Source organism: Crocuta crocuta, unplaced genomic scaffold, assembly GCF_008692635.1.
Source record: "Crocuta crocuta isolate KB4526 unplaced genomic scaffold, BGI_CrCroc_1.0 scaffold625, whole genome shotgun sequence".
Taxonomy (NCBI): domain Eukaryota; kingdom Metazoa; phylum Chordata; class Mammalia; order Carnivora; family Hyaenidae; genus Crocuta; species Crocuta crocuta.
Window position 1 is genome coordinate 90,565 of NW_027530192.1, and position 16,024 is coordinate 106,588.

The following is a 16,024-nucleotide window of genomic DNA, read 5'->3' on the forward strand; positions in this document are numbered from 1 at the left end:
GGGAGATAATAAATCCTTCCTCTTGGAGCCATTGAGAGGATTAAGCTGGATTAGGTATGTGAAAGTTCTTTGTAGCTGGTAATGCCCTCTGCAAATATTAGTTATTATGCTGTTACATTTTCCCTTAATAACCCAGAGCTTGGGGTATACAAAGCCTTCATGTCCTTTATGAAGACATCTCCTAGGAGCTAAGCTATTTTATGTCTTTCTTGTTCTCGTGCTTATGGTGGGTTTAGCACTGAAATATTTTTAAACCAGTCTTAAATTACCTTTAAAAATCAAACCAACAAACCACTGTTCTTGTTGATGGTTTGAGAAGCCCCAGAAACAATGATGTCAGTGATATAGCTAACTATGGAGGGCTGACTTTGTCTGGGCGTTCACATATGCTCCCCAGACTCTGGGAGGTTGCTACCATGAGCATCCCCATCTTACAGATGAGGAAATGAAGGCACAGATGGGTACACGGCTTGCATAAAGCCACATAGCTAATAAGCCACAGAGCCAGACAATGTCACACACAGGCAGTGTGGCTCCAGAGAGCACACTTCTAAGAACTATGCTACTTGGCTTCTCTTCATCTGTGTTTCCATCTCTGCCTATGAGGTTGAGACTGTCCCTGGGTATCTCAGGAAATCCTGAATTTCTGAATACCTCAGTATGGAAGGATAACTCAAAGAGGAAAACACCATACAGAAAAATCTGATTTCATGATGGCTTTCACTGAACAGGGAATCTCAAAGACATGGTGTACTAGGCCAAAGTGTTGCTAGTTTTTTTTTTTTTAATTTATTTTTGAGAGAGAGAGAAAGAGAGACAGAGAGAGTTGGGAGGGGCAGAGAGAGGGAGAGAGAGAATCCCAAGCAGACTCTGCAGAGTCAGTGCAGAGCCTGACGTGGGACTCAGTCCCACGAATCGTGAGATCATGACCTGAGCCAAGATGAAGAGTGGGACGCTTAACCGACTGAGCCACCCAGGCACCCCCAATGTGTTGCTGGTTTTAGGTGGGCATTGTCGGTTTCAAATGAATCCACAGATGAAAAAATGAGGTGGAGGCAGAATGCTAGAAAATAATTTTTTTTTTTTTTGAGTTGCTCTTTGTTCATTTCTTCCCTCTGCCACATATGGGGCAGGCCTTAAACCCTCTGGAGCCTTGGCTTGGACAGCCACCTGGAAATGTACTTCTCAGGATTACCCCACCAATGGCTACAGACTTTCCTGCTCCCTTCCTCTGTAAAGTTTTCCTGGAGGTCTCTGGTGGTCACTAGCGGGTGTCACCAATAACCCTACCCAAGCCCCATCAGCCTCCATTTGACATTGGCTACTTCTCTGCTTCTTTTATTTCAGTATTTTCTGCAATGCTGCCCACAAAACTGGCTGAAGGTGCCTCCCCAGCCACCCCCATGTGGGTTGCCCCTTATCCCAGGGATGCTGTATGCCAAATTTCATGTAGCTACCATCATGTGCCACTAATTCATGAAAGTTTCTCACCGGCCTGGGAAGGTTCTGCTGTTGGCCCACTCACATTCCTTTTCGTTAATTAATTCATGCAACAATTATTTATTGTTAGAGGACATCCAGATGGCCAACAGACAGATGAAACATTGCTCAGCGTCACTCATCATCAGGGAAATACAAATTAAAACCACACTGAGATAACACCTCACGCTGGTCAGAGTGGCTAAAATGAACAAATCAGGAGACTCTAGATGCTGGTGAGGATGTGCAGAAACGGGCACCCTNTCTGAGGGTGGATGGGGGTGGGGGAGAGGGGAAAGTGGGTGATGGGCATGGAGGAGGGCACCTGTTGGGATGAGCGCTGGGTGTTATATGGAAACCAATTTGACAATAAATTATATATATAAAAAATAAACCAATGAAGGTACATTAAAAAACAACAAACAACAACAACAAAAACCCCAATTATTTATTGTTGTCTGCTGTGTCAGGCCCTGAACTGGGTTCTTGAGATATAAAAGAGCAGAAGACAGCATCCCTGCTTCGTGAACATTGCATTTGAGCAGGAATAGGAGATGGTAAAAGAGTAAATTATAACACAATGTCCTCAAAGCCTAGAGATGCTGGCAAGGAAGACATAGTGTCATTAAGGACATCTTTAATCCATAAAACAAAATCTTTCCCCATCAAGATGCTAATCAGAAGGTCCCCAGGGGATCCTGGCTGGTGTCCCAAGGGCTTTCTCCTGCAGGCTCACTCTTTCCGGAGAGCTTTTCAAATAAGTGCCTGGGAACAGTCCAAAGTTCTCTTCTTTAAAACAAAGATGGCATTTTCCTCTGGATTCTATGCCAGGAGATGCTTTCTCCCAGCCTCAGCCACCCACCTTGATTTCTGCAGGCAGCCCATTTGTGGTAAGGATCCTGATTCCCTTTGAAGCTTTCCCTACCTGTCACCTGATGATTATATTAATATCTACCCCATCAAATTCAGATAAAGATTAACTGAGATAATGTAGGTTAAAAGACTTCATAAACTGAGCAGCACTCTATAATTGGCAGCTATTATTATTATCACTATTGTTAAAATAATTATAATCATTATTATCCCCACAGAAGTTATGTTATTAGCCCAAGGTCACACAGACAGGAAGCGGAGCCTGGAGAGCCACCCTCCCCGCCCCCGCCCCGACATCAAGCACTCTAGGGAGCTCGCAGCATTTCAGACATTCATACTCTTGGACGCAAAACTCTCCCACACCCAGGTATCCTGTGCTGTGTTCCAGCCTCCAGGACCATGGCCAATCTACACTGCCTGGACTGAGCCCCACGAATATCGCGGCTCCTTCACAGATACGCCTGTGTTGGCCGCAGTAGCCAAGTTTTGCCAAAAGCACAGTTTGCATTTATTTTGTTTAATTCTTACATTATATTTCAGCTTCCTCCTAAATGCATTTGTTTGCAAGAAGAGTCACGAGGGGAAGTTCAGCCCACGAGTAAGAATATAATTATTACACAGTTAAGCGGTACCTGGGTGTCACCCGGGTATTCACCGGTGCTCCAAAATTCAATTGTTTCTCCTTCAAGACCATATTTAATAGGATAAACAATTTCTGCTAAATGCAATAAACGTGAACCTGGGCTGTCATCTCCATAATCAACTTAAATTTCCCATTAGAAGCGGTGGCTGTGATTGAGATTCAGAATTTAATTTGGCGGCGCTGGCTTCCACGTGCTAGCACGGGCTTCCTGGGAGCTTCCCATCAACCAAAGACAGAACCACTCTTTCCCGTCTCTGGGGAATCTTAAAAGAAGATAGATTATAACTCAAGAAAATTATACAGCTTCAGTATAATGAAAGAGATAAAACATTATTGGATTAGCCTGTTGAAATAACAGCAGACGGCAAAGCAATAATATGAAGCCAAACAAGGGCCCAGAGCCGTCAGCTCAATTGCAGGGACACAGGGATGCGAAAGGGCAGGCCGGATCACAGATCACCACGCTTGCTAGACAACCCCCTTGCAGTCAAGGATCAGCTCCTTCCTGTTTGTTCTATCAAAGCAATTCCAGGTAGCTGCTCAGGCCAGATTGGTGGGTGGTGCTGACTCATGCTTTGGAGTCATGGATGTGTGCAGGTCTTAGCCCTCAACACCTAGCCCAGAGGCAAACTCTAAGCAGATAATGTGGCTGGAAACAAAGTGGTTGAAAATGAATAGGATGAACCAATTCACTCTGAACCATTCCCCACCCTCCCATCAATGTGATCTCAAGGAATTCACAGGAAGTTTGGCAACAGACAGGGAGCATCCAAGAGCAAACAAAATACGAAGGGATGTTTTAATGGGATGCAATGAATGAGAGCAAGAGAGCCTAAATGATAGCTTGACTCAATCTAAAAAATAAAAATATTTTGGTTTTTAGAAATCTAACGATCAACTGACTTCCCTTATTGTCTCTTCTCAAGCAACCCCCCTCCCCGTCCCCGCCACGCTCCAGATGGAAAGTGCACAAAAGCATGAGTGAGCAAAATGAAACATACAGAGGTAGGGGAAGGTGCATATTGCACTCTGCCGCAGAGCCATCAACTTGAACTTCTCCTTGATATGTTTCCATGTTCCCTCTTCCAGCCACTAAAATTTCTCCTTCCTTCCTCCCTCCCTCNCCCTCCCTCCCTCCCTCCCTCCCTTCCTTCCTTCCTTCCCTCCCTCCCTCTCTCCCTCCCTCCCTCTTCCCTCCTTCCTTCCTGCATTCCTTCTGTCTGTCTCTCACTCAGTTATCAGTTTCCCTTGCTCTTTTCTCCAGCTCAGGGACTTCTCGAGGCACCCACTCATATCACTGCAATTCAGCTCTGCCCCAGAACTCTGCTTCTGACATGCAGGACCTTGCCTTTCCTTTGATCAGCATCAAAGGGAGCTGAGGAACCAGGATCCACTCTCCTCAGGATGCAGTGGGTGGAGACTGTCAACAACACATGCACACACATTTGCACACACACATCCCACTTTCTTCTACATTTTTTTTTTTTCAGAAAAAAATTCATTGTCAAGAAATGCCCATTTATGGAGCACCACAGTTAAGAGTCGAACCTCTGGGGCCCAAAGTGCCCAGGTTTGCAGCCCAGCTCTGCCATTTCCTAACTGTGCAAACCCTGGACAAGCCACTTAAGTGTTCTAAGCTCCAGTTCCTGCAGCTGCTGAACATGGCTAATATGGCATCCACCTTGTAGGGCTGTCATGAGGATGGAATGAATTAACACACTGAGCATCGTGGCTGGCACAGTAGTCATTCAATACATATTCACTACCATTGTCACTGAACGAGACCATGTAGTTCTCAAGGGAGGAACAACTTAATATCCAGTCACTGATTCATCATTGGGCACCTAACATGTGCCTGGCACATAGGGGGACTTCAGTGTGAACAACTGCTAACACAGTTCCTGGCTGGTAGTACATGCGAATGGAATCAAACTATACAGATGAGCAAAGAGCCCTTAAGGAACCTGTAGTTTATGTTTAACTCACTATTTGTTCAAATCAACATGCATTTTGCAAATAACATCTTTATTTCAAACACTCTGAGTGACACAGGCCTCTGCCCTTGGGCTGGCCCCAGCTGGGAGCCGGTACAAGGTAACCTAGCTTGAGTTCCTAAGGGTTCAGAGCTCTTGCTGTGTGTAGCCCACAGTACTAGGTGCTAGAAGTTCGTCCTTCCTTAACAGTTAAGTGTTTCTGAAGCAGGGCCCAAGCAGGGGCTGCCTCCACTTTGGGGAGACGGGTTGTTACACTGCCTTTGTCTTGTTTTTTGTCCTCCAGAACACGGAGACCAGTCTGACCAGCAATTCCATTTCCCATCAATGGGGACATCTGTAAGGAAGAAGGTCATCAAACATTAATGAACCCTCGTTACACCCGAGGGCCCCATGGGGGTAGGGGCGGCATATAAGCCCAAAAGGCTTGGTGAGTCTACTCAGATCTCCTCCCTCCAGTCAGCTGTCCTTCTTGCAAACCATGGTAGTCGCCATGTTTCCTTCTACCACAGGGCTTTTGCAGATGCTGTTTCCCTAGCCCAGTATACTCTTCCCTCCTCTATTTATCTGGTTAATCCTATTCACCCATCATATCTCAGCTGAAGTATTATCTCTGCAGGGAAACCTTCCCTGACCTCTAACTCCCCACCAATTCATCATATTTTGAGCTCCTGGAGCATTTTATAGCAGTGGCAACTACAGCCTTAAATGTATTTCTGGGACAATTCAAATGATGTCAGTCTTCCTCTCTAAACAGTGATCTCCATGATGACAGGGTCTATATATGATTTGCTCGCCACTGAACCCTAGCACCTAAGCTGGCCCCCAGGGGTTCTTTAATAAACATTTGTTGGATGAATGCACGAGTGCTTCGCAGCTCGGTCACCTCCCAGGTGTAGGATGCTGGGTAGCATAGGGGCTCTGTTATCGACTGTAAGCACTGTGTGTTATATGAAATAATAACAAGTACTGCACTCTCCCCTCGCTGACAGTTGCCTTTCCCTTGAGGATTTTTTGGTTGTTGACGAGACTGACAAGTAACCAGTTCCATCCACCATGATACATCAGGTGTCTGGCTGAGCCTCTGATGGGCAGTATAATTCTGTATACATCACTTGGTATCTCTGTGCCTGCCCCACTCGTAAAATGAGAAGGCTACAGTAGGAGGTGTCCAATGTCTCCTCCAACCAGGAGATATCCTGTGGTTGTGCGATTACATACTCACTGGGCACAGCACCATGTGGGGCCCGTGCTGGTGGTTGGAGGTGAGCATTTCACTGGGGAGAAGAATGGAGAGTGCAAGCAGGAGTCAAGAGCAAAGGCTGTAGCAGATTCAGTGAACATGAACCCAGGTTCCTACACTCACTGTGTGACCTCTGGGCAAGTTATTGACTCACTGAACCTTAGCTGCTTCATCAATAAAATGGGGGACATTGATAGTACCTACTTTGTGATGTTGTTGTGAGGATAAACAGATTTAATATATGTAAAATACGAAGGAACACTTTATTTTGCTCTAAAACAAACTAACCAACATTTATTTTGCTCTTATATGTATTAGCCATCATTATAAGTGCTTCTAGTTTTCATGAGAAATTCAAGACAGCTCTATGAGGTAGTTAATACCATCAGCTCTATTCTACAGATGAGGAGGCTGAGGCATAAAGAGGTCATGTAAATTGCTCAAGGTCACAGTTACTGAATGCTAGATGAAATTCAAGCACAAGCTGAGTCCAAGCACTTAGCAAGGTGCCTGATATGTAGTACAGTGCCTCTTTGTTTTTTTGTTTAATTTTAAACTTTTGAGGGGAGGGAGAGGGGCAGGGAGAGAGAGACACACACAGAATCTGAAGCAGGCTCCAGGTTCTGAGCTGTCAGCACAGAGTCTGACATGGGGCTTGAATTCACAGAGTATGAGATCATGACCTGAGCCGAAGTCGGTTGCTTAACTGACTGAGCNGTCAGTATAGAGCCCAACATGGGGCTTGAACCCACAAACCATGAGATCATGACCTGAGCCAAAGTCGGACACTTAACCAACTGAGCCACCCAAGAGCCCCATGCCATTTCCTTTTTTAAAGATACTGCGAAAAAGCCACAGAAAGGAAAAGAAAGGGAAGGAGGAGTCAGGGGTGGGGGCACGTTCAGAATTCTTAGGTAATAAACTGGGCAAAGAATTTGAGAGCTGGAAGGGATCTTAATGATAGTCTAGTCTTTGCTTTGTTAATTCAGGCCATAGCACTGAGAGGAAATGAGGCTGGGCCATAGGGACTCAGAGACAAATGGAACATGATCTCTGCTCATACACACTGGGGAGACAGACACTTATAACCCAAAATATAATGTGCTAAGAGCTATATTAGGTATATATTCAAAGTGCTATAGGAGCACATAGGAGGAATTCACTAAATTTAGTCAGGGGTGGAGGCTTAGAACTTCTACAGAAGAAAGGGCACCTGTGCTGGATTTTGAGGGCTGAATAAAAGTTCAGTTAAAAAAAGAAGGTAAGCATTCCAGAATGATTCAAAAAATTACTTGCAAAGGTCAGGCATTAATCGTTCTGTCACATGAATCACTCTCGGGTGTATAAATAATGAAATATAAAATCAGGAGCCAGAATAGATCTCAAATCTCATAGTTTCTGGCTCCCAACCCAACATCCCCAATGCTCCGGCCCTTTTGAATTATTCTCTGGAACTCCCTCGATTTTCCTTTTCCTACCGACTCTCCAAGACTCCTTACTTTTCCTATAGGTGACCTCACAGGCTGGGCCCTGGAATCCAACAGGACAGATGCAGTCACAGCGGGATTCTGAAAAGACAATGCAGGCAGAGAGTGGATCATACCGTGTGAAACAGAACTCCTGGAGTTCAGCCCTCCACATCACCACTTTGCATGAGATTAAAAAAGGGGAAGCATTTAATTGAAGGGTGTAAGATAAGAAGGCTCAGTGCCAAGACTACCTACTCCTGCCTTGAGGGTCTTTTGCTCCTGAAGGATATTTATTGCCATCGTGGGAAACCATATGGAGTTGCTGAGGGAAACAACTCATGAGCTGACATTTGACCCAGCCTTATAAGTGTCCAGTGTTAGAAGCTACATTTGTGGTGGTCACGGAAGCCAATGGTCATTGATGCTCAATTTCACCGCGAGTCATTTAATTGCTTTTGCTTGAACACTCCCAGTGATGGAGAACTCACTGTCCTTGGATGTGTCATCCTCCTTTGGCCAATTCTGGCCCTTTGGAAGTTATTCTTTGTTGATCTGTAACATGTCATCATCTGGATCACATAGAATCCCTTCATAGGATTATCCTTTATAAGTCAGGCCCATGAACACCCGCGTCCCTGGCTTCATATTCCCCCCCACACCAGCGCACATCCTCAGATGGGTCCCAGTTTCTAGGTCCAAATTGCATATAAAGGCAAGGAGATTTCAGCAACTCTAGATCAAGATGTTGAGCTGATGGGCAAATCACACTTCTTGCTGACCTTATCCCCACTTCAGTGTGTCTGTCCTTATGGCAGAACTTTCCAGCCTTAGGCTTTTGTCTTATGACTTATGTCTCCTTTACTCCCATCCACCCTGTGCAAGAAGTTAGACACATACTCCTCAGTCTCAGTTGGGAATAGGTCTTCTCCTGTGTCCCCTCTGTTGAGCTGGCTCTATCTAAGTAGGTTCTGCCCTAATGCCAGCTGGCTCCCTCCCTGTGTGTGGATCTGCTGGACCAAACTGAATCTGATTCCTTGTTTTGGCTTCAAGCTAGACTTGACTCTTCCTTGGCCACCATGACAGGAACACAAGATCCCAGGCCTCAGCCAGCCCCAAATTTGCCCTGCTGATTGCAGTGGCTCCAGATATGGCCCTTAAAATTAGGAATCAAGTTCAAGTGGCCCATCCTTGCTGCTGCTCCCCCCTTCCGCCAATCTTCTCACCATGCATTGGTCAGGATGTGCACAGCCTAGCATCTCTTATTTGGCCCAGAGAGATTCCCCAAGTCCATCCTCACCTTGTGCTGCAAAACGCACAGTCTAGGCTCACCCCTTCAGTTGTACGGTGCTGCCACTTACTATGTCTGTTGTGGCTGGAACCTAGGCATTCTGGTAGCCAGAGCAGCATGGCCTAGTTGCCTACACTCTGACTTCTTGCGAAATGGACTAACACTAGTCCTAATGCTCAGTACACTTCAATGTAACTCTCTGGTCAAGTCTACCTTCCCCACTGATTTATGAGCTAGTGGAATGATGGATCCTGTCTGCCAGTGGATTCAGCTGATTAGCTTCTCAGCCCTGATGCCACAGTGTAATCATCTGGTAGGCTTTTTCAAAGGCCAATCCCCAGTGATTCACTTGAACTACTCTGGGTTGAGGCCCAGGGCTCCGTGTTTGTGCAAAGCACCTTGGGTGATTATCTTATGCATCTTGGACTGAGATCTGCTTTAGAAGAACATCATGCTCTATGCCCAGGAGATGCACCTGAGTATAAGGGGCCCCTCGGTCTAATCCCACCTCATTGTGCTTCAGGGAGGTGGGGACTTCAGCAGTTGTGAGTCACAGCCTGGCTGCAGATTAGAACTGCCTGGAAGTTTACCCTTCCTGATGAGGGGCTTTCTCCAGATTCTCATACAGTGATTCAGGTGGGGGCCTGAGCATCAGTAGCTCTGGGTCTCAGGTGGTTCTAATACCTGATCAAGATGGAGAAGCTCAGTTTAAGAGGCTGCCAATGACCAGGGGGTCTTTTTGTCCCCCTGAGATAACAAAGAGAATTTTATGACAGTCCCTGGGGCCTCAGGTAGAGGACTAGGGATTGATCTAGAACTCTTCTTGAGATACTCTGGAGGGCATATGGATTTGATGATGTGTTCTGGCTGCAGCACCAGCCCCTCCAACTATGTCTTCCACAGAGACACCAGCTGCCTGGAAATGGTACCTTTCAGGACAGGAACTCCATTGCCTTGGCAAGGAGCACAGTGGCAAGAGCTGACTTCCTTCTGGAACTCCTCCAGGGCCCGCTTCATGTTTTGCCTTACTGTGCTGGAGTAGGCAAAGTCTGTGGCCGTCACCAGTTCATACAGAGGTTCTGCCTGGGGAGAAGAAAGATGTATTTCGACAGAAAATATTCATCAAATAGAAGGATAGAAGGGTAAAGCAAGGTTCCACAGGAATGGGCAAGGGGTTGGTGCATTGAGACAAATGGATTCATTTGCAACTGGATGGCTGCCCGAACATGTCCGTGGAAGCCCTGTCCTCTGTCTGAACCATCCTATCCAATATCCACAAACAAACTCATCTGAAATCAGGTCAACTCTTACTGAATTTCTCCTAAGTACCAGGCAGGAAGCGTGAGTAATGAGTAAGATAAAATCCACACCCTCAAAAAACTCGGAATCTAGAGACAGAGACAAAGTAACAGATTCTTACAGTACACCAGGTCCGGCAACAGTGGAAACTTGGAATGCGGGCATAGGAGCAGGTGGTTAATTGGCCTTAGGTTGGGGAGAGGAGGTGACTTTCAAGTAGCTCCTTGAAACTATTATAGAAGCTTCATCTCAACATGGCTCTCCCTCCAGACTTGGCAAAATCATTCACATGATGCAAGAACCACAATCATGAAGCCTTTCCCCAGTTCCAAAGTTCACAGAATACCTTCCCACCATGAAGTGCTCAGAATACTGTCCAGTGTTCAGCCAACACAAATTCTATCTCTTTGCTCCTTCGTGGTCATTAAGTTTTTGATGTGTTGAAATCTCCTCTTTTCCTTCTTGAATTAAGAAGGGAAGCTGCAGGAGATCAGGGCTATATACTGCTCAGCTCTGGGGTCTAGAGTCTAGGGTCTAGCCTCAAGCTTAGTGAGAACAGCTGATAAAAGTGGATGGACAATGAAAGGGGGTGGGAGACTTCATCAGGGCAAAGGCACCTGGCTGGGAGGAGAGGGGTGGACAGCAGAAACCTCGCTGCAGAAAGAGTGACCCTTGGTCACCAGTGAACCTGGCAGTGTTCGACCAGAGGAAGCCACAGATGTCTGTGGTGGTGTTTGCGGGCTAGGAAGAGTCTAAGGCAAAGTGCAAGGAGGTAGTTAAAAATGTTGGGGCTCCTGGGTGGCTTAGTCGGTTAAGCGCCCGACTTTCGCTTAGGTCATGATCTCACGGTTCGTGGGTTCGAGCCCCGCGTCGGGCTCTGTGCTGACTGCCAGCTCAGAGCCTGGAGCCTGTTCCAGAGTCTGTGTCTCCCTCTCTCTCTGACCTTCCCCTGCTCATGCTCTCTCTCTCTCTCTCTCTCTCTCTCTCCTAGAAATAAATAAAATATTAAAAAAAAAAATGTTTGGAGCATGCAGGCCCTAGTTTCAGCTCCAGGGCCAGGTTCCTCTCCAGATTTTGTCTATGTTCCTGCCCTAATCCAGCTCTGGAGAGTTTAGGGTCTGTCTAAATGCAGGCAATCATGCCTAATAGAAGCCTCCAGTGGGAAGAAAATTGCTTCCATTTCTTAATGCGTCCGATGCTGACCTTCGCTCCAGTGGGCAAAGGAAGGCCCCTGGGTGGTCCCATTGTCTCACCGTTTTGTGGTCAATGAATTGATCCAGAGGCGGTTTGCAGAATCGGCCAGCCTGCTGGCCTCACGTGGGGGAGGGAGGGGAGGGAAGCGGGGATTTGCCATACACCAGTATGAGCTCCTCCAACAGTCTGTATTCCCTGTCAGAGCACCCTGCAAGGCTGCCTTTAGCCCCCCAGGCATTCTCCCACCAGCGCGGAGAGTTGCTCCCGGAGAGAGAGCCAGTCAGCGGCAGAACTGGAATAAGCCTCTTCCTCCTTCGGACTGTGTGTCAGAAGTGTGCTGGTGGTGGGGCGCCTGGGTGGCTTAGTCGGTTAAGCGTCCGACTTTCGCTTAGGTCATGATCTCGTGGTTCGTGGGTTCGAGCCCCGCGTCGGGCTCTGTGCTGACTGCCAGCTCGGAGCCTGGAGCCTGTTTCAGTCTGTGACTCCCTCTCTCTCTGACCCTCCCCTGTTCACGCTGTCTCTCTCTCTCCTAGAAATAAATAAAACATTTAAAAAAAAAAAAAAAAAAAAAAAAAGAAGGAAGTGTGCTGGTGGCTTACAGACGCGAGCCCACTCCATCCTTCCAAGGCAGCCATTATAGGCCCCGTTTTCAGATGAGGGTAAGTGACTTGAACCAAGTCAAAGAACTCATTAAACAGGATTTCCAGGATTCTAACCCAAAGCTTTTGTGTTTCTTACTGGCTCAGGATAATTATTCATAAAAATGGCTTGATTATTCCCATTTTCCAATTTCTATACTGGCGTTCTACAAATTTTGCAGACTGTGATTTGCCTTGGAACTGAGCAGCAACCCCTACGAGCTTTTAATTCTAGTTAAATTCAAGAGCTCCCTTTTAATTCTAAGTTAGTATGGCATTATTGTCTCCTCTTTGATTGTCCCTTCTTTCATTCCCTGGCCCTTTCCGCTACTGTCTTTCTTTCTCTCTCTTTTCTCCTCTTTATCCTTTCCCCCCTGCCCCCATCTCTCTTCCTTCTTTCTCCCCCAAATACACAGTCCTAACTGCTCCTATGGACCACTGGGTCCTACACACACCTGCCCTTGTGAAAATTTTATTTGTCATATTGCCGCAGAGATGGTCCTCACTATTTATTAAATTCCATATCCTTCCTTGTGATGGATGCTGGTGATCACCATTCCTTTTTTTTTTTAATGTTTTATTTATTTCTGAGAGAGAGAGAGAGGCAGCGTGAGCAGTGGAGGGTCAGAGAGGGAGGGAGACACAGAATCTAAAGCAGGCTCCAGGCTCTGAACTAGCTGTCAGCACAGAGCCCGACATGGGGCTCGAACCCATGAACCATGAGATCATGATCTGAGCTGAAGTCAGACGCTTAACCGACTGAGCCACCCAGGTGCCCCTGGTGATCACCATTCTTAGTGATAACGCATAATTACTGCATTGGTAGCAGTAATCTGGTGCTAAACTAAATACATGCATTTTCTAACAATCTTCACAACAATCCTATTGAGGCAGATAGTCTTCTGTATCCTCAGTTTACAGATAGATGAAAAGTTAAAAATATGGAGGAGTCACACGGTAAGTGGAAGAAAAGGATTCAAATTGTTAGCATTATGGTTTGTGTCCTTTCAGTGTATATTTTTGGATAGTTAAATGGACAGGTATTTATACCAAATTAGTGGCATGAGAAAAGTGCACTTTTATTTTCCACCTGCCTCACTTAATATCATATTATGAGCATTTTCCCATGCTGTTCAATATTCTTTGATACAAATTTTTTTATGGGTATAGACGGTTACATAAAGTATTGGATCAACTTATATTCTCATCTCTTTTTATGAAAGTACCTGCCTCATTGCTCTCAATGACATCGAGTATTATATATATTTTTTTGACAGAGAGAGAGTAAGAGAGAGAGAGAAACTGAAGCAGGCTCCGTGCTCAGGACAGAGCCCTACATGTGGCTTGATCCCATGCCCTGGGATCATGACCTGGGTTGGATGCCTAACTGACTGAGCTACCCAGGCAGCCTGTTGAATACTGCAGATTTAAAAAAAAATTTTTTTTAATGTTTATTTATTTTTGAGAGAGACAGAGCATGGGGGTGTGTGTAAAGAGAGGGAAACACAGAATCCAAAGCAGGCTCTAGGCTCCAAGCTGTCAGCATAGAGCCCAATATGGGGCTCAAATTCATCAACCATGAGATCATGACCTGAGCTGAAGTCGGATGCTTAACCTCCTAAGCCACCAGGGCGCCCCTGAATATTACAGATTTTAATCATTGTCAATTTGATAGGTAAAAAAAAATATGTTGTTACTTTTTCATTTTGTATTCCTAGAAAAGTTAAGCATTTTGCATGTTTATTCATCATCTTAGTGCCAGGAGTTGTCTATTTTATTTGAGATGTAGTCTTTCTTAGACATTGTACCATTCCTTACACATTTAGGGTTTTGTCTATGGCAAAATTATTTCGTGGGTGTGTTACCTGTCATTTAATTATACTCATGGTTTCCTTATTTGACATTCAGAATTTATTTTGGGGGAGGGGTGAGATCCAACAGCCTGAGTCTGACGTTATCTTACCAGGCAATGTTACCACAACATCTGTATTTTAACCCTTCTCTTGGTCAGAGCAATTTGCCTTCAGAGAATCTTTGAATACAGTGATTTAGAAAGGTATGGTGGTCACACCTTTAGAAAGGTGTGATTACCACTGCTTACCAACTGATCAGCTGCTTTTCTTTCTGGATACATAGCAGGGCTGCAATTTCCTGACATCCTAAAGGGCGGGTTTGCACCTTGACTTGTTTTGAGCAGTGGACAGTGAACAAAGAGAATGTCCTTTCCAGGACGAAGCCTTCAGTGCAGAGTGAAGGGACATATCCTCTTCCCTTATCAACGCAGAGGTGACCCTCGGAGCATATGACCACGTAAAGCCTCTGTGGCCTGGATCCCCGAGCGGCACTGTGAAAAGCCCCTACCCCAGTATACTTTGGACATGTGTGTGATTGAGAAATAAACCTGTGTTGTACGAAGTCACTAAGATTTGGGAGGGTTTTTTTTCACTGCATCACAACCAATGCCTTCCTGATCTCTATGTGAACACCATTCACAACTATATCTTTTCCTTCTACCCTGGGCAATGCCTGAGCTCTATACAGTAGCTTCTCCATCTGTTTGGACCTCAGACGACAACCTAGCCACCCTGGCTACTTATAGAAATGCTCATGAGTGGCTGGGTTTGTGACTAGGGTTGCCAGTCAAATACACAATATGTCCAACTTAAGTTGAATTTCAGACAAACAACAAATAATTTGGACATACAGATATGTCCCATGAACTCTTTGGGGTATGCTTATACTAAGAAATTATCCATTATTTGTCTGAAATTCAAATTTAACTGGACACATTGCATTTCCATCTGCCAAGTCTGGCAATTTTTGTGTGACTCCTTTAATAATGCAAAGTGTCTTTGGGATTTTTTTATACATTAATGACCATTTCACTGGGCCCCGAGTTTTTCCTTCATGACATTGTCGTTGTGACTCCACTGTCTTCAGGGATTTAGTGTTGCAAAGAATTCTATGACCAGCACAACTTTTTTTTTTTGGAATAAGTTTGTTTCTAAAAGTTAAAAAAAAATCACATCATAGGATGTGTTTCAGTATTGTTTTGTTTTCAGTACCTCTGCCTACTTTTCAATGAGTTCTGCATTTTGCATTATCAGCGCAGGGACTTTCCCTTATTACGTCCATGATGAATGCTTCTTCAAATTTAATCATCTTTCTCAGGAAGCCGTCCTTGAGTTTTAGATTTCTCCTTCTGTACTCTCTTCCATCATATTTCTTCCACGTCGTTGTTTTAATCTCTTTGTCTTTTGTTTCTACATTATATGAATATTTTTATGGCGCCTTCCACATCACTGACTCAATTTTCTGCAGTGTCAATTCTGTTCTTTACAGTTTCCAATGTAGGCTTTCATCTGCTATTGCGCCTTTGGTTTCATATAGGCAGCCACTTCCTTTTTCATCTGATGAGTGTCTAATATCTCAGCATCTATTTTTTCCTTCCTGAATGCCTCGTTTGCTTAAATCTTATAATAAAAAAAGCAAATGCCTTCCAAAAGTTACTTCTATTTTTCCACTTTTAGAGGTAGGCTTGTCTTCTGGATCTTGAATGTAATTTCAATCTTTTGTGTTTGGAGTTCTCTTTCTATGTCCACTGCTATTTCTTAACTCTGAGCAAAGAGCCATTTCTCTGGGTCTAACGTCTACCAGTAAACAGTGCGAGTGGGCTCTTCGGTGTTCTTCCCTGTCCACCTGGCTCCTATGCCAGTCGTGATTCAGGTCTTGATCTTCAAGAATGGTTTATGCATGCAATCCTTGGCCAACACTCTGTCTAGGAATTGCTTGTCTAATGGCTTCTGCTATCCTGGAAAAAAAATAGCTCTCCAACTACCTAGCTGGCTGGCTCTGCAGAGAAGAATTACTGGGAGGTAATGTGGAGCCATCTGCAGTTTTCTCTCAT

At 45.2% G+C, this 16,024-nt stretch overlaps 1 protein-coding gene across 1 annotated transcript in view; it reads right to left on the minus strand.

Moving 5' to 3' along the window:
• Positions 1 to 4,999: 4,999 nt before the first annotated feature.
• C8B (complement C8 beta chain) overlaps positions 5,000 to 16,024 on the minus strand; it is a 39,014-nt gene continuing 27,989 nt past the window's right edge. Inside the window, exons 10-12 of the mRNA XM_077765242.1 lie at positions 9,916 to 10,069; positions 7,729 to 7,797; positions 5,000 to 5,323 (exon numbers count right to left, since the gene is read on the minus strand). Of these exons, the coding sequence (XP_077621368.1) occupies positions 5,172 to 5,323; positions 7,729 to 7,797; positions 9,916 to 10,069 (375 nt within the window). The 3' untranslated portion in view covers positions 5,000 to 5,171. The remainder of the gene's footprint in view (positions 5,324 to 7,728; positions 7,798 to 9,915; positions 10,070 to 16,024) is intronic.